At 32.1% G+C, this 19,977-nt stretch overlaps 1 protein-coding gene across 5 annotated transcripts in view; it reads left to right on the top strand.

Moving 5' to 3' along the window:
• Positions 1-19,977, top strand: part of LOC118181070 (C-Jun-amino-terminal kinase-interacting protein 4-like) — a 91,698-nt gene that overhangs the window by 47,625 nt on the left and 24,096 nt on the right. For all 5 annotated transcript variants that reach the window (XM_035350151.2, XM_035350153.2, XM_085822799.1 and 2 more), the window contains 5 exons: positions 662-790; positions 4,869-5,052; positions 10,354-10,524; positions 10,619-10,711; positions 16,812-16,962. In XM_035350151.2, coding sequence (XP_035206042.1) covers positions 662-790; positions 4,869-5,052; positions 10,354-10,524; positions 10,619-10,711; positions 16,812-16,962 — 728 coding nt within the window. The remainder of the gene's footprint in view (positions 1-661; positions 791-4,868; positions 5,053-10,353; positions 10,525-10,618; positions 10,712-16,811; positions 16,963-19,977) is intronic.

Here is a 19,977-nt window from a genome sequence, read left to right as displayed (position 1 = left end):
ATTCTTAGGCAAAGTCAGTTCCCTCTTCTTGTTAAAATCCTCTTGCAACAAATTTAGTGTTAAAACAACCATCTCCTTTGACGTTAAAATCCATTTATTGCTTAAAATTTTCATATTTTCTGCTACACTGCTTCTCAAGTTTTATTTTTAATTAAAGATTTCCCCTGTCTTTACCTCATTTTCCTTTCATCTTCCGATATTGCTTTTTGGTATGAGAACATCATTACAAATCTCTATTTTGTGGGTAATTTTCTGTTTTTGGAAGTCACTCTTCATTTTCAGCCTCATATTTTCCGTTTTCATCTTCATTCTCATTATCGGCTTCTAAATCGACATTTTTCATGGTGGGAATGCTTTCGTCTTAAATATTTTCTGAAATTTCGTTTTAGTTTTCTTCCCGCTGAATAATTTTTGTATTTTATATTTTTGTCTTCTCCATTTATTGAGTTTAAATTTTCATTGAATGCAACATCTCTGGATATTTTTATTTTGCTTGCATTTCTGCTTCATAATCTATAGCCATTTGTTCCATATCTAGCAAAAAAATGTTTACTTTTCATTTCGTTGAATTGAGCAAGCTAATGGAGTGGCAAAGTTAACTCTGAAATTGTTATTTTTATAATTTTTAATGAATACTTTTGTATTTTGTTGTCTTTGTTAGGTGTGGTGTGCTGCTGGAGTTGATTTAACTGGGGGCAAACCTGAATCATCAAATGTGTCAGTTGTGGGTTCTAGTTTGTTCTATGTAACTTCAGCAGATGAAGTAACAAAACTTAATGATGAGTTAAAGGTTTGTATTTTTAATTTTATGTATAAAATTATACTTAATTTATTTATACATCTTAAAGTTTCAAGTCATGAATAAGTGTTAATTTTTTGTATGTATATAATCGCTTTTAAATCTTGAAGTTAATCCTTTTGTCAAAAAGGATGAAAGTATCTTCTGTCACAGACGATGAATTCTTTACTTAGTTTTATAAAAACTGGATTATAGAAATATTTTCACGATTTCATTATTATGAATGTATTGGAGCGAAAAATTTTGACAAAATTATAATGGAAAATATGCAGTATTCTCTATAGCTTTGTGTTGTATGTGTACAGTGTGTTTGGGGGAAAGGAGAAGTGGCTGTTTATTTTTTTAAATGCTGGTTCTAAGCCTATGTTTTCAATTAACAGGTTTCTTAAAATAGATCGGGTTGGATTATTTGATTTAGGTGGAGCACACTAGGTTATCTGCCTAAGCTGTATTCCCCTTTATTAGATTAAAATTCAGAATCAGATTCAGAAAAACAGCATCAACTGTGGATAGAAAGAGTTTTATTTTTGAAAAAAAGAAGAAAGGAAAGAAGGAAAAGATTTATAGTTTCTTATGTGCTTTTAGATCTAATTAGTTAGATATAACATTTTTCATAGTTGAATGCAAAAAAAATTGTATCTTTATACACGAAATTTTGCATAATACCTGTAACAATTTAAATTTTTATAGCTACTTCCTACATTTAAAAATTTTTGATTATATGATTAATAGCCATGGGAAAGTAACTCAAATCATTATGTTTGCTCCTGAATATCTCTGTTAGTTTCCACCATAAAAGCATGGAATATCTTCTTTTTCTTTTTTAACTACTTAAAGCATAATGATTGTTTTACTAATTTTTATTCTATGATAATTGTATAAAAATTATTTAAAAAAAAACAAATTCAATCTGGTAAATCAACAAAATTGCTTCTAATGAGAATTTTAAAAATTGAAATATTGTGAAAAATTAAATTTTCAGGATTTTATTTTGTACATTTATTTATTTTGAATTTTTGATGCACTTTAGTGCAGATTGTGGTTAATTTTTATTATCTTCTAATTTAATTACATTTGATACTGTAAAGTTAGTTTTGAAGAATTGACAATATAATCAGTGTTCACATTAATTTAATGTAATTTGAAGCAGTTGTCTTTCATTTCTTAATCAAACATAATAATATATTCAAATGTTGGAATCATCAAAATTTGTCCTGCACTTTTTTAATGATAAGTGAATAAAAATCAAAACAAGGTGAATAAAAATTCAATGACCGTAGAAAGTAGAAAATTCAAAGGATGCATAGTATTAAGATTTCCATTTATTTATCTGGCTATTGTTTTGTAGGAACAACACTTGGTAATGCAAAATTAGATATTTTACCTATGAAAATTCACTAAAATAATTTCATTGAAATCTTGTAAAATGTGAGAACTTGAACCACTTTGATTTTCAGTTAAAACTATAAAAATTTGTTTGCTTTCAGACATGTTTGAAAAATTTATTTTAAAATTAACATTATGAAGAGCACAAATGTAATTTGGGTATTGTGAGATGACAAGGGAGGCAATAATTTTGTGCATCATATCAAACTGAAGCATTTATTAAAATGTTTAGGAATGTGACAAGTTCTGTATCATAAAGAAAAAGGGTTAGGTGTTGATGTTTAACAATGATATCATGTGACAACTTCTCACTTAAAAAATAGTGATAATATGATATTCATTCCAGATATAATATCAGATCACTTATTTTGATAGAATGGGTGGCATTACAATGTGTGCAAATATGCTATATATGATAGAACCTCAATCGTCCAAATGGTAAATTACATGAACTCATTAACCTGAAGTGCCAAACTTTCATATAATTAATATTAATCAGAGCTCTTAAACTTAAGGAATTGTGCCATCATGTAGCGAACACTTATTAGTTTGAACAAGATAGATTTATAATGGGCAAAAATCAACAGTTTTGATCATTATAATGTTTTATTCATTTTGATGAAAAGTATAATTTAATTCTGAAATAAAATATTTTAAAATTTGTACTTTTATTAAATTTGTGTAAATGAATCATTAATTTGAAATACAATACAAAGTTAGAAATACAAATACCCAATATCTGGAATGATAAAAAATCCGGACCTACAGATCACCAGCAACCTCTTTTTTTTTTTTTTTTTTTTTTTTTTTTGTATGGTTTATACTTGTGCATTTGGTAGTTTTCATGATAAAATTTCACTTTGCTACTGATGCCAACCTGGCAAATATTTTTTTATTATTTTTTATTTTAATTACGCCATGATTATCAACATACTGCAGCTTGAGAAAGGACTCATGCAGCAATGTCTAAGCACTTTTTTTATTTTTATGCTAATAATTGAATACTAAAGATAATGGTAATCTTTTATATTTACATTATGCTTGGTGTTGATTATAGACTTAAGCTAATTTGATGTGTTGTGTGTGTTAACAAGGAAAAATTTAATAGAAATTTTGTTCTGTGTGCTAAAAGTAGATTTTGTAAGTGATACTCATAGTCCAAAAGATTACATTTAGGCTCTTTGTATTTGAATAAGTCGTTAAGTCCTGGACTGGTGCCAGAGCATGCTGGTGTACTGTGTGGCAAAATTTAAGGTAAAATTTTTATAATTTAGGGAAGTACCAAGTAACAAAACTAAGGGGTTTAAAAAAGGTATTGGAATGCAAAATTAGGAGAACAAAATGTTTAGAATTTAGGGAGGTGCTTGGCAGCAGAATTTCAAACCCACAGAGATATGCACTAGTCTGCAAAATGTCTAGCACTTGCTCTGGATAAGGCTTAAGTATAAGTAGAAATTCATTTATTTTGAAACTCAGATAAGCCTTAAGCATGTGCGGAAAATAGTTACGACTATTTTCCGCACATGCGGAAATTATATTCACATTCTGAATTATATTAGTTTAGTTATTTAAGTGTAATAAATAACTAAAGTAATATAATTCAGGCATAACTTTGTCAGTGTACAATAGAAGGAAGATAAAATTTTAAACCTGTTTTTAGTTGACAATCTCATGATAAATCACCAATATTGTACAGAGGATGCTAACAAAGCTTTATGATGATAGTTGCAGATTTTAAGATTTTCAGATATCGCCACAAAAAGTGATTGCAAAGACAATGCCCCAATCATCAGTCAGCTAATGGATGGCAAAATCTGTAGTATGGCTCTGAATGCAGAAAATATCACTAATGATAGTGACAAAAGTGACAGATAGGTTGTTGAGAATGAAAAAATTATGATTGACAATTTAGTGGGAATTCTCTAAACAGTGGAACTTTGTAACTGAACAAAAAGTTATGTCTATCTGTGTAATTAAAGAAAAACTTGCATTGAAAGAAATGTTTAATAAAGCAAACAAATAAATATAGAGTTTTATTTTGATTTTTGGAGTCATAAATGCTTTATTATTTCATAATTTATTCATTATTTATTATTTATTATTTCATTTAGTTCATCAGTTTTACCGAACCATCAAAACTAGTCCTGTGAAAACTTGAAAAATATTACATAGATTTTTGTTGTTTGACTTCTAAATTATTATTTGTTCGGCGTGTTATTGTATCTTGATGATCTATCATCTGGAAATGAGAAGTTCTGATTGGTCTGGAACTGTCAGTACTATACTTACTTTTTATGCATTGATTATGCTGATCTATCTTAATTAAAGGTGTACTGAGCATAAATTTAATTTATAATACATAGTTATTTAAATCAAATTGTGGAGATCATAAGTTATGCAGGTATAAGATTATAAATTATTTGGTGATTTCAGTTCTTTAAAAATATTTGAAGCATGCTTGTCTGAAAATAGCTGTATAGAGAACACAAATCATAATTTCAGAGGTAAATGTAATGGAAATGGTATTTGATGCAAGAAATTTACTATCAATGAGAAATTTATCATTGATAAAACATGTTAATCCAAATATAAGACAATTTTTGTTACTAAAATTAATTTTTATTCTCTGTGTAATATTTTATTATACTTTTTGCATATGTCTATAATTTATGATAATTTCTAGGAGTATGAGAAACATCGTAAAGAGCAGATGCTGATGGAGCGCAACCTTTCGTCCTATGTTTGGTTATGCACTAGTACACACACGACTAGTAAAGTCACTGTCATTGATGCTAATAATCCCGCAGAAATTTTAGACTCTTTTCAAGTATGCAGCTCACATCTTCTTTGTATTGCAAGTATTCCAGGTAATGCTGTTAGTTAAGAAATTTATTTCTGCTTATACAATTTAGAATAGTTTATGTAACACATTTAATATTCAAGTTAAAAAATAACAAAAGTTTTCTGTCTTTCGAGGAAATAAAATGCATTTTCGTTTCAAATTATTAAATTTAAACATTTGATTTTTTCTGTAAGTAGTGCTGAATATGTTATTTGCAAAAGTGACTGTGTTTTGTGCTGAAAAATATTAGTATTTAAGACAGGCAATACACCTTTAAATAAAACTTGTGATTGAATACAATTAAAATTTGTAATACTATTTTTAATTTGGTTACTTTTCTTTTCCATCAACTCTTTTTTTTTATTAGTAAATTTTGTAATTTTTATTTATTGAAAAAACAAAATGGATAAATGCTATTTTTTTCCTTGAAATATACTATTTTCATGGCTTTGTACTCATCGTAAACTTATATATTTTAAAATGATTATCCTCAGAGTATTGCTATGGCTACAATTTGTAGAGTTCTCTTTAATAACTATGCCAGGTAAACAAAAGAATATAGCACTGTAATCAGCTATACATAGCTTGGGGGGGGGAAACAGAGATAAGGCAAATTCTTAAACATGAAAGGAATATTGCATATCACCAGAATAACTGGCGAAGAAAAGTAATCACCAAGCAGGAGCTCAAGATTGCCACACAGCTCTGAATTGAATCATTAAATTGATTGACGATTAAACTGATTGAAAATATGCATTAAATAAGCAAACAAAAAAATTAATTTAAAAGTGCATAACACCCAGGGCTGTGGAGTCGGAATCGGAATTTGGTAGATTTGGGGGTAAAAGGATTTGGAGTAGGAGTCACTAAAAAAACACATTGACTCTGACTCCCGTTTTTGATGAACAATTTGAATTTGAAGTGAAATTAAAGTGAATTGAAAAAAAAAATTAATGACAAACTCAGTTTATTTTTATTTATGGACTATATACGAGGGCAAACCAAAAAAAAAAAGGTCTCTTATTTTTTGGGGACGTAGAGAAAGTTTTAATACAGTTGTTGGCAACACTGTTGTGAGTGGTGCCTTCTCCGCTACCACATAAGCACGCAGGCATTTTGCTCGGATGCTCAGTCTTGGCGTTTCAGCCATTCAAAATGGAGCTCTCGATAAACATTACCGCCAAGTGCGAAGTGCGGGCAGTTATTCGGTTTTGAACACAAAAGGCATTAAACCGGTTGAAATTCACCGCCTATTGACGGAAGTGTATGGACAGTCATACATGGATGTCAAAAACCTTCGCAAGTGGTGTAGAGAGTTTACAGCCGGTCATACTGAAATTCATGACGAAGAAAGGAGCGGGAGGCCGTCAATTGCCGACGAGACAATCGCAAAAGTTGAGGAACTCATGCATAAAGATCAGAGGATCATTTTGCTTCCTAAGGTTTCCAGAAGCACCATCCACAGGATTTTAACAGAAAAGTTGCAATATTGGAAGGCGTGTGCAAGATGGGTGCTGCGTATGCTGACAGAAGACCACAAAGGGCAACGGGTTGATTCTTCTCGCATTTGTCTGGATGGCGGTTCTGCTCCGATGATGAGGTGAAAGATGAGGTTCAACGCTTCCTGAAGGGCATGGCGGCAAGCTGGTATGACATGGGCATTGTAAAACTGCCACAGCGTCTACGAAAAGGCAGAGTTGCCAACTCTCCCGATTTAGGCGGGAGACTCCCGATTTTCGGCCGCTCTCCTGCCAACCTGATTTACAATATATTTCTCCCGACTTTTTCTTATTCTTAAAATTTCTCACGATTTTTATGGAACTTGGCTTAATACTTTCTTATATAAACAAAAAAAAAAAAAAAAAAAAAAAAAAAGATTTTGGACGACCGAAAGGAATTGAATTTTTCCTAGATTATATTTAAAACAAAACCTTGCGAATCAGATAACTTCTGCTTTGTGAGTGAGAGAATATACATATCCAGAAACATCGTTCTCCAGTTCTCCAATGGGTATTGAGCTCCACTGCGTGTCATTGGGCATATATTAGCCAATGAGGACAAAGCAAGCTGTTATTTGGATATTCTTTAGTTATTTCGTTCATTTTGTTCTGAGTTGTGTGAGTACACATGCCTTCGGGAAATAGTGTTAGAAGTTATCATCTTTTGCTATGTCTGCAAGAAAGGTGAAATACTCATGTACGTTTCAAAAATCGTACACAGTTGACTTTCCTTCCATTATTTCCTCAAGGAAATGTAATAAATTTGCGATGTGTACCGCCTGTCATTACGATTTTTCGATTTCACATGGTGGAAGGGCGGATGTTTTCAAACATGTGCGTACACAAAAACACAAGGACAAAATGAGTTCTTTTGGGGGGGGGGATAAACGGAAAATTAAATTTTTTCCCGAAAACAGAGGACCAAAAAGTTATTAATGCAGAATATCTGTTCTCTGCCTTCTGACTTGAGCACAACCTGCCACTGAATGCATAGGATCACGCTGCAGCTTTATTTAGAAAAATGTTTTCCGATAATGAAATCGCTAAGAAATACGTAAGTATAAGAACCAAAACAGGTGCAATTGTTAAAGAAATGGGTTTGAAAAATAAATCTTCAGTTATTTATTGCATTAAAAGAACTCCGTTCTGCCTCTCTACAGATGGAAGCAATAATACCGATTCAAAACTGTATCCAATTGTTGTTTCTTTTTTTAATCCAGAGTCTTCAGAAATTGAGTGCAGTTTATTTTCTGTCCCCACTTTAGAAGGACATTTCACAGGCTTTAATATAGCACAGCTAATTGTTAAAACTTGATAATGCACCATTATTGGTAGGCTTAAGGACTGGTGTTGCAGGCATCTGAAGAAAGGAAAATTCAGATTTGCAGATTATGAGGTGCACCTGTCACCTCTTAGATTTAGCAGCTGAAAAAGGGGTAGCTTCTTTACCAATAAATGTTGGTGTTGGCGATAATTTTCAAAATCGTGCCAAGGCTGCACCGTATACTAGGATTTTACCTTGATATTTATTATTATCTTGAAAGGAGTTCTAAAAGGAAGAAAAAATTGAAACAGTTCCAAAAGCTGCATAACAGCAGTTTACAATTAGAAAACTTGGATGAAGTTATAAAATCAGCTAGGATTGAAACCCAGTGGAGTTTAATTGGAAAACTGAAAGGTGCTGATGGAATTTTAAAATATAGTGAACTGTTGAGAATTATGTTGGCCATCTTGACAGTTCCCCATAGTAATGCGGAGTATGAGAGGATTTTCAGCGTTGTTGCGAAAACAAGGACTAAATTTAGATCTAATATTAATGATGGCACATTAGAAAAATTTTTATTAGCGAAAGCAGGCCTACATGGCAATTGCTATGAACAAAATTATGAAGTTTCTTTCTTAAAGAAAGCAAAATCTGCCACTGTTTATAACATTTGTACAAAAACTGATTAAAGTGTCTTTTTTTTTTTTTTTTTTCCTTAAACGATGCAAGTAATAAAAATGTTTTTTATGTGTAAGGTATTTTTGTGTTGCTTGCATTTAAGAATTAGTTACTATTTAAAGTTAATTTAATTCATTATTTAAAACTATATTTTTATTATTTAAAAAGTCTATATAACGTTGAGAAAAATCTCCTGATTTCTTAAAAAAATCTCCTGATTTTTGAGTGTGAAAGGTTGGCAAGTATGAAAATGCATTGACCGAAATGGCGATTATGTTGAAAAATAAAGCATTCTTCAATCTTTAAAGTGATGTAACAATTATTGAAAATAAACAGTTCTTTGTATATCTAAAAATATAGGATACTTTTTTTTGGGATTGCCCTTGTACATTAGTAAATAGTTATTTTCTATTTTATTTACATATTAATAAATAAATATAAGTAAGGAGAATGGATGTGATATTTGCCATTATTGATTAAACTGCTTCATTTAGTTACAATTTAGGTAAGCAGCAATAGCAGCAAGAACTCCCCAAATTGATTCCATTCTTAGGAAGTGAGCAGGAAAAGCAGCAATGCAATGGAGGAGTACATATTCGATGTCATAGTGGTTGCTAGAATTAAGAACTTTTTCAGAAGATGTAAATAACCCTAATATTTCACTAACAAAAAGACTGTGGAATGATCTTGCAGAACTGGAAACCCTTCTTTCAACGCCGTATATAGCCATAAAAAAGCTACAGTCTGAAGAATTAACAGGAGACGAGAATGTTAGAAGATGTAGATAACCCTAATGTTTCACTAACAGAAAGACTGTGGAATGATCTTGTTTAATTGGAAACTCTTTTTTTCTATACTGTATATAGCCACTAAAAAGCTACAATCTGAAGAATTAACAAGAGGCAAGACTGCAAGAATGTGATGTTTGTTTTTTTTCTGAAATGGAGGGTTTATTGCAGAAGGAATCATTTCTTCAATGAAGAAAAGAGAAACTAGTTTGCTAGACAATAAAATTGTGCTGGGTTCAGTATATGTAGATCCAAAATCCCGAATTTTGTTGGATGACAAACAAATTAAAAAGGCAAAGAAAGCCATCTATGAACTTTCATTAAGAATGAAATTATTTTCAGAACAACTGGAGTATTCAAATCAGGACAGTCAAACTGCAGATATTGAAACTGAGTCTCTATCATCATCTTCCAACTGATGAATTAGACTTTGAGAAATATTTGGATAATATTGAAAAGGCTAAGGCAAAGCAAATGAAAATAAATAACCAAGAGCCTTTAGATATAAAAAGGAAAAAGTACAAACAAGATTTATACACGGCTTTTGAAGAAATAGATAAATATGATTGCTCTTGCAAGGCACCTCTTTTAGAACTTATAAAAAATCTATCCTGAAAATTTAAAGGAAGTAGCCCTAACAGTAACAGCTCATCATCCTACTCAAGTCAGTGTGGAAAGTTCTTAGTTCTGAAGTTTATCAAATTGAATCTATGGTTCTCTAACAAAGAAAATCTTGCTGAAGTTTTACTTTTCTTAGAAATTACTAATGCCAGTTTTTCCATTTCATAATAAATGCTAATTAATATAAAAAATTTGCTATGCATAAATTTTTTTCTGTAGCATTTACCGCTTCTTTTATATTAAAAAAATAAGCTGTACCCATGTGTATACGTTTACATATATATGAAGGAGTTGGAGTCATTAATATTCCAGGAGTCAGAGTCGGTCATTTTCCCTACAGACTCAACAGCCCTGATAACACCACAAATAAATACAAATATTGTCGTAAATTTACAGCTGTGTTTATTTTTTATTTATTCATCTATTTATTTATTGTTGTTGTTATAATATATGCTTTATTTTCCCTCAAAAAATAGGTACCAAATCATCAGATTACCCTGTTGATGAGGAATTTCTGAAAATGGGAAAGAGGGAATCTTCAATGGATTGTAGTGATACTGAACCTGGAAAAGCCGGGGATTTACTTTATATCAGCATTGCTGCTGAAACTGCCTGTGATTCTTCTGCTTCCACACCTGTAAATAAAGGTAAAATATGTATGTGTTTTGTTGCATTAATTTTTCTGTTGTTAAATAGTTTCCTGTACTGTAATCTGCTATTATTATGTCTTCTTTTGTTTAGATTCTTCTATAGAAAGTGCTCAAAACAATGTGATTGAAGAAACAAAGTATATTGATGAAGATTCAAACAGAATCTCATCATCATTTGCACAAAGTGAGAAATATGTATTTATATTTATAATGTACAAAAATAATATGAATATAAAATAAATTAAAAAAAAAGGATTTTCTGGATATTTTTTAGGGGAGGAAGCAAGAAATCATAAAAATGAGCTATGCTGTTACTGGGAAATAAATGTATAGTTATTATTTGGTGGGACAAGGTGTTGGAAAAAATAATCAAATTAAAGTTCTGTTAAAGATTAAATTTTAAATTTCTCTTACATTTATGTAAGTAAAAATTCTTACATCAATTTGTGATAGCATCTTAAGTCCCATTTTTAATTTGATTATTTCTTTTTCTGCTGTAGGAACAGTAACATGCTTGTAATATGATGTACAAAAATAAAAGCAGTAATAATGTATCAACATGCAAGGAAAAAGTAAAATGCATGACAGAGCATGGAGGGTTAAAGTAAAATACAGGAAAAAAGTGGTGTATTTGCAAGGAAATTGCAGATGTGGGGATGTTGAAGTGAATATTAATATTCAAAAGCATTACACCAAAATTTTTATAAATTTCCGTTATTATTATTATTATTTTAAGGAGAAAAAAGAAGAAAAAGAGAAACAATGAGAAAATGAAAATAAAAAACAGTGGAACAATGAAACTACACATATGTCTAATCAAGAACAATGTTATGTATTATTCCATATGCAGGATGATCATAAAAAAACTTCCCTGCTATATGAACCTCTAGTGGCCTATCTGCTCAGCCAATGAAAATAAAATTTCAGATATTGTTATTTGAAAGCGTACATTTGAGATTGTGATGATTTAAAACAGTAGAGCTCTTAAAGTTACAGTGAAAAATTTTCAAATAGCAAGACCCACTTTTTTCTTGCTCTAATTGATCAGAGTATTGAAAAATCATAAATGGCATTGAAACAATATGTGTATGATGAAAATTGCTAGCACTGAACATTTGTAAAGAAGAACTTTGTAAAGGACTAGTGACAACACAGGATGTTCACTGATGCACTTTGCATAATTCACAGGGATAGGCAGTAGAAGTACCCAATCACAAACACCTTGTTGAAAATACTGCTTTTGGAAAGCCTTTAATAAGCAGTGTGGGAAGATTGTTTCTTCAATTAGGTGTTCAAACAGGCTAACAAAATGACAGTTACATGAAAACAATAACAAAGCTATTTTATCTCAATGGGGAAAATGCTGCAGAAGCAGTGAGAGTTCATCAATGAAATCATAAGCTAAGATGAGGCCCATGTTCCATAAAAACTGTATGTAATTTGGTAAAAACATTTTAACGTGCTGGATGCGCTTAATATAGATTGAGACCTGGATGGCCATGCGTTCATGTTGTTGCAGAAGTGCAAATACGATTACTGCAGGTCCATTGCATACTGCAAAAGGTGTTGCCCACAGTTTGGATCTGCCGAAAACCACAGTCGTCAATTTTCTGTACTCTGTTCTGTGGATGTTTTCTTATTGATTTAAACCTATCCAGATTGGCTATCTGGAGACGAGCAACAGCATGTCAACTTTAATAATTTTTTCCTCATCTTGTAAGGATCCTAAGTTTTGATAACATTTATTTTATTTTAAAACTGTACTATCACTTCTTATTATCTACTTCCAGCCAGAATTAAATGCTTTAACTTGTTTATGTAAATTGTCTTGCTAACGCCCAAGTACTTAAGTTGTGGCTTTTTGCCAAGCGGGAGAGAGAAGGAGTTTTAGGAAGCAAGCCGCTTGCCACTGCAGTTTTACGAGTTTTCACTCAGTTGCTGGTTGCCTTTAAGGCTAGAGGTTTAGCCCTCTTGATATTTGCAAACATATTGTAGTTTCAGCAGTTCGGCGTACTACATACGTACCTTTTTTAAATAAAGTCTAGTCTTAGTGCTAGGCATTTGTATATAATTCAAAGTTAGCTTTTAGTTAGAGTTTTGGTTAGTAGTTTTATATTCTTACGTTCAGACCACAAGTGGTTGGTCTCTGTATTCTGAAGTTCGGAAGTGCCTGTAAAGTATTGAAAATAAAGGGTTTCGTATACCCTTCCTGCTTGTGTCGTCTGTTATACACAAATCTTGAACATAGCTTGAGTAAGCTCCCTGTTCTTATTCAGGGCATTCCATGTTTCAAAAGCAAATCAAGAGAAACACAAGTCCTGACAATCTGATATAATGAAGATAGCAGGTGGCTGTTGCAGAAATTATGGACAGGTGAGGCTCATTTCTGTTTAACTGGGAGCATAAACTCCAAGAATTGCATTCATTAGGGTGGCAAAAGTCTTCTTGATATGGCACTAGCACCTTTACATGAAACAAAAGTTAATTGTGTGGTTCAACATTGCACACACATTCATTCTAGCTCTGTACTTCTTCAAAGAGGTTATTTCCACAGGTATGAAAGTATGCTCCATCACAAGTGCTCAATATACAACAATGTTGTAGAATTAAGTAATTCCAGAACTGCAACAGTGAGATGTTATTAATGGCATTGTATGGGTGCAAGATGGTGCTCCTCCATATGTCGCCACATGTGTTCGTCAAGTGCTGCGAGATAGAGTCATCTGCCATAACTTTGCAGTTGGTTATAAGTTTATCTGAAATCTATGGGATACACACCAAATCTAAGAGATTTGTCAAAATTGAAAGATGCCATAACAGTGAAGCTATACGGATTCCTTTTGTGTGTTATATTTGTCATTGTTGTTAACAATCTCCCACATACAGTGCGTTATCGTCATCAAAGGACTGTCTTGTATTGTCATTCGTCCTTTACGATGTTCTTCTTTGCAAATTTTATGTTGGCAATTTTGGTCATACATGTATCATTCCAATGCCGTTTATGGATTTTCAATGTGGTGGTCAGTTTGCAGAGAAAAAAATATAGGCGTTGCCATTTAAAAATTTCCATATTTTTTCACTGTAACAGTAGCTGTATGATTTTAAATCATTAGACTTTTGAGTGCATACCTTCAAATAACAATATCTGAAATTTTATTTTATTTGGCTGCATGGATAAGCCACTTGGAGTTTATATATTGAGGAAGTTTTTTTATGACTACCATGTATACCTCCTGTTAATATATATTTCCAATGTATACTTTGTTTTAACTAAGCAAATTAAAATTTTTATTTATTGCTTAACATTGTTTCTGAAATGCATCATTTCAAAGTTAATCCCTCTCATTTGACTATTATATATAAAAGATATTTCATTATTATGTTTTCTGTTTCTCTGTTCTGTTAGCATGCTGTACATTACTCCATTTTCTTGAAATGTATCAGAGTAAAAATATTATCACTAAAGAACAGGTACAAATTTGGTACCAGTATCTTTATTCAAGAATGTTTCATCAAGAAATAACAAGTGGTATATTAATGTATAACTACAAAAATAAAAGCAGCAGTTGTGTATAAACATGCAAATAAAAAGTAAAATGCTTGACAAAGTGGAAAGTGTTAATGCAAAATACAAGAAAATGGGATATTTAAAAGAAAATTGTAGATGTTTCAATGTTGAAGCAAATGTTAATATTTAGAAGCAATATACCAAACAATTAGACAAATTTCCTTCCTCCTCCTTTTTTTTTTTTTTTTTTTTTTTTTTCTTTTCAAGGAAAGAAAAGGAAAACAAGGTAAACAATGTGAAAATGAAAATACGTTAAATTTGTATGAGAGTATGGTTCTGATTTGAAATAATTGGTTTTTGATTACAATGAAAGATAAGAAACCTAGTTAAATGCAATATTTTATTGTGGTACAGGAAAACAAATTTGAAAGACTACTTACTTCATAGCTGCAAACTTCTCAGTTTTTCATCACATCTTTGGGTGGATTGCTAAATCTCCCAGTTTCTAATTTTAAGCTTAGGAAAATCTGAGCGATAAATTAAGTTTATTGAGTGAATGAAACTTAAATTGGGCAAAGTCCATTCGTCCACCCCTCATGATTTTCAGAATAACTTTTCTTGTTAAATTTTATTTGATCTTATTATTTTATAGTATTTTCCCCCTTATTACATTTCATTGACCTTTGATAAATAAAAGCCCCCCCCCCTCTATTTTGGGGTTTTCTCAGTATGAAAATGTAAAAAAACTACAAAATAAAATTACCAAAAATGCAAAAAATTTAGAATATCTAATTGAATACTAATATATGTTACATCAAAATTGTATTGCGAATCGTTCAATAGCCTGAAATGTGCATTATAAGGTGATTTAAGTCAGTTTGGAGCTCCTTTGAAATTGTATTGCCGCACAATATAAAAATCTCTGTGGTTTCAAATATGTTATATATTTTCTGGTATACTAGTGACAGTAAGTGAATGCAGGCTTACACTGAAATTGCTGAGCTAGATTTGAACGTTAAATTAACGTATATAATAATCATCTATAAGATTTATTTAGTATTTAAACAGCATAATTGTACTATATAGATTTTTTTTTAAATTTCTAATGGACAAACTACAACAACAAGTTACTACAACAACTACAAGACAACTGTAGAGACAGAACAAGTAAAGATGAAAGAAAAGAGCAAAACTGTTAAAAAAAAAAAAAAAATCTACAGTATAATCTATAAATCTCTTTTGTGTCTTGCCTCTTAATATCACTCCCAGAGTGATCCAACATTAAGTGCAGGGCAACAATGATTGGAATGTGAGGCATCCATTTCCTCATGAAGATTGCACAATTTACAAATTGGGGTTAGGATAATGATCATTCGATGCAGATGTTTTGAAAGGCAATTATGGCCAGTAACAAGATGAAAGATTGCAACAGATTTCTTTCTGGGCAGTTAAGGAGTGTCTAAAATTCTGTTAACCTATACTTTATGACTGTTCCTTTTAGTAACATCTTTTAAAAAAGCTTCCCTAGAGTAATTTTTGATTACTCTTTTGGCAGTTTAGAAAGGGATGCGGTTGTCATTTATTTGGAGAATATTGGCCCCTTTCTTGTACTAAATAGATGTGGATAATTAAAATCCTTCCTCTCATTCTATAGTTTCATTTTTCAAAATTGCCAGTTATAAGACTCTACAAGATTTTAGAGCCAGAGTATGGAGGAATAAAAAGGGAGGGCCTATTTTTTAATATATGAAGAAAATAATGCCAGTACAAAGAGAAGATGTGGAAAGAAAAAGAAATAAATGTAAGAGAAATAATTTGAGGTAAAATAACTCTTGTAAAAGCACAGTAAAATATTTTATGTAAAAAAAAAAAAAAAAAAAGGCAATGTCTACCAATGAAATTATTTTAAAAATAAATTTGTTGCTTCGTAAGAAAAAAAAAGTAAGTAACAATAACATTGTGTAAGAAACCCCTGCAGTGAATTTTCCTTGTAAATCAATATAGTGAGCTACTGTCTTCAGACTTGAATTAAAAATACTACTAGCAGTTAATAAAAAAGCTGGAATTAAACATTTGAAGTAATTAGTTTTCTTCAGCCCATTTTTCTTTATCGTGTTTCCTATTTTTGACACCAAACACATCTTTATAAATATTACTTTTAATAATCCATCCTTATCTGCTGCCAGTGTAAACTAGTTCATCCATTGCACAGAATGTAAACAAACTACTTACAAGGCACATTTAAGTTGGAACTTTGCTTCTGAAAAATCTTGGACAAGTAAAATTTTTAAACATTTAACCACATGAATTCCAAATTTATTTTAAAAGACAGTAGAATATGTATTCAAGAGGCAAAATTATCTAAAATGAAAAATTGCAGGCAACTCCCAGTCTATTTTTTACCATAAAGTGAGAGTGCTGATATGCACTTGAAAATGCTAAATAATTTAAATAATAGCAATAACGCACTTCTTCAGTTAAAGTATATTATAAATTGGATTTTTTTTTTAAAGTTTATTTGCAAATACATATAAGAAAAGTGCTTGTAAAATTAACATGTTGAATTTTCTGGAAATTAAAATTTTGTGTATGCATATCAGTGAAGAATTTTCTGAAAATTAAAATTTTGTGTATGCATATAAGTGAACATAGGTTAAGCTTATTGGAACTTTCTTTTATTATATTTTGCATTTCTTTTGTGTTCTTTGTGTATATATGTGTGTGTGTGTATTTGTTTCCAGAGTGCTGATAAATAATGTACTTTTTTTTAATATAGATAGTAAGGATGATCTCCCCTCATCACATCCTCTGTCTGAATCATTTGAAAATGTTTCTTCATCCCCTGATAAGCCAAATCATGACATCCAGCAAACTGAAAAAATGTCGTCTGTTTTACCCACTATGTGGCTTGGTTCACAGGGTGGACAGTAAGTTTTCCTTATGCTATCAGTTGCAAATTTCAGATTGAAACAAATTTAAATAACTGGATTGCTGCAAAATATTTTGAATAATATTTTTGATTTTTCTGCATATGGATATATAATATATACACTTATGAGCCAAAACAGTATGACCATCCTCACATTTTTTAATGAATTTCTCTGGATGACGTAGAAGGTAATGAATCATTCATGCACTTTTGTGAGTGATGGGAAAGGCTGCTGATAGAGGGCAAACTGTAATGGCCCAAAGACTCGGAAGAAGTACTTTCAAAACTGCATGACTGGTAGGTTATTCACAATCTGCCATTGTTAGTATTTATGCAAAATAGATAAATGATAGTGGAACCAGCAGTAAACGTCAAGGTATTGGATGTCCACACGTCATCAAAGAAAAAGGACATCGGAGATTGTCCCACTTGGTACAGTAAATCAGACCGAGATAGTGGTCAGGTGATAGCCCAGTACGCAGGTCCAAGTGCAAGTGTTTTGGAACGCACAGTTCAGCGGACACTGTTGGATATTGGGCTGTGCAGGAGATGTCCTTTCTTATGTGGCTCTGTTGACCAAGCGTTACTGTCAACTACTCCAACAGTGGAACCGGCAGCATCAAGACTGGACTATGGATAAGTGGAAGACAGTTGCCTAGTTGGATGTTTCATGATTTCTCATTCATTATGTTGATGGTCATGTCAGGCTATGCCATCTTCCAGGCAAACAGTTGCTCCCCTCTTGTACAGCAGGTCATAATATTTTCTGTGTATTTCTCATTCATTATGTCCATGGTTATGTCAGGCTATGCCATTTTCCAGGTGAAAAGCAGGAGGGGAGTCTGCTGTACAGCAGGTCATAATATTTTCCATGTATTTCATTCATTACATCCATGGTCGTGCCAGGCTATGCCACCTTCCAGGCAAACAGTTGCTTCTCTCTTGTACAGCAGGTCATACACAGCCTGGTGGTGGCAGTATTATACTTTGGGGAATGTTCTCATAGGTGGCCCTTTGATCCTTAGAACAGACCATGAAAGCTGCATACTATCTGAATGTAACTGCAGATGGGTTGCAACCTCACATGGCATCTGTCTTCCCAACTGGAAATGGAAACTTCCAGCAGGACAATGCCGCATATCACAAGCCTCAAATTGTATTGGAGTAGTTCAAGGAGCATAAGGATGAATTTCAGTTAATGTCCTGGCCACCTAACTCACCAGATCTTAACCCAATAGAGCTTATTTGAGATGTCATGCAGCAGCAGCTCAGAGCTCAAACACCACCATGTCGGAATATCTCGACTTTGCGTGACCGCTGCTTAGACATTTAGTACAACCTGACTCCAGTCATCTACCGAGAACTTGTGACATCTATGCCAAGGCGAATTGCAGCTTTTTTGCAGGCCAGAGGTTGTGCAAAACATTGTTGAGTAGGTGGTCACAATGTTTTATCTCTTCAGTATATACAGATGTCTCATGCATTAATGAGTGGAACCTAATGACTACTTGCTAAGTATTACTACTTCATGTGCCACTAAAATAGATCTTACCTGTTACAGCAGACTTTGACAGGTGTTTGAAAACATCTTGTTATGTTTGGTTTCGGAATATTACCAGGAGGTCTTTTAGTTATAAATTGCGTTGAAAGCTAATATACATGAGATATATTTTTCAAAGTGTTTTGTGTTTGTCATATTGATTTGAAATCTAAATAATGTGGAGACCATTATGATAAGCTGAATTTTTTATTATGTTGCTGTGGCAATGAGTAATATGTTGTTGCTGCATGTGGTAAGGTATAGTGTTTTTCTAAATGTTAGGTTAATTGATTAAGACAAAGCAACTTGAGGACTATCTGCCTATGGGGGTAAATTCCTTCATTTAAGAGAAACTGGTTCTGCTAAAGAAGATGACTTTATAGGAGAGTACAATTATTAGGCTAGGATATACAGTATGCAATGGTTAAGTTATTTCAATGCAGCAGAGCCATGAGAGGTATCTGCATAAGAGGAGGGATGCCTTCATGGAGGACTTTGCAAGGAAAACAGGCTCATATTCACATTACAGATGGAGAACCAGCCAAGCAGCCAGCCCATTTGCCTGGTGGGTCTGTATGCAATGATGTTAGAAAGCTGTGGTATGGATACAAGTAGTTGAATCATATATATGTGATCAAACCTAAATGCACAAAATCCTTAAAAAGTGGTATCATCTTTTTTTAGACACACTGTGACAGTCCTTTCTCTTGATATTAAACTTTTATTAGAATTTCCATTGTAAGATACTTTAATGCCATGTAAGAAGCAGACTGTTCTAACATTCTTATAAAAAAAAAAAAAAAAAAAATTCTACAAATAGCAGATGGTGATATGATCTGGAAAAAGTTTTGTCTGCTGGAGACTATCCATAAGACTGGCATCTAGTGACTTCATTTGGAATGTTTTAAAATAAAATAACCTTGACCCTAGTGGTGACTTCTATCTGTTAGTAGAATCTAATCATATATACCATCCTTGTTTGGATAGAAATGTCATGAATCAGTCTACTTGCATCAACAGGTAGGCCTGATTTATGACATTTTCATACAGATGAATCAGATCTTTTGCATAAATATGTGTTGCAGAGTTGATTTTGTAGTTTTTAGCTGCCTTACAAATTGTCTACTCACTGTTATAACTATAATTTGATATTCATGGTTCAATCCTTTGAGGAAAGCTTCTTTGCATTGATGGGTAAACTCAGGATAGTGTTTTCCAACAGCTGAAATGTATTTAATGGCATGCATCTTGCCATGGTCAGACAGAGAAATCCTTGCTTGATTAATGTTATAAATTCTTATTATTATCATAATTTAATACCACAGAGACATCTTCAATTTATTTTTCTGTAGGATATTATTATATAGGATTCACAGTTTTCTGGAGCATGGGTAATCATTTGATTATCACATTATTTATAGGGAAGTTTTCTCAGAAGGCTTTTTGTTGTAACTTCGTTGATGTAAATTTAAT

This window comes from Stegodyphus dumicola, chromosome 8 (genome assembly GCF_044657685.1).
Source record: "Stegodyphus dumicola isolate Sdum_Otavi_A_Nest chromosome 8, ASM4465768v1".
Lineage (NCBI taxonomy): Eukaryota > Metazoa > Arthropoda > Arachnida > Araneae > Eresidae > Stegodyphus > Stegodyphus dumicola.
The sequence above is the reverse complement of the archived record's forward strand: the minus strand, read 5'-3'. Positions and strand labels throughout refer to the sequence as shown.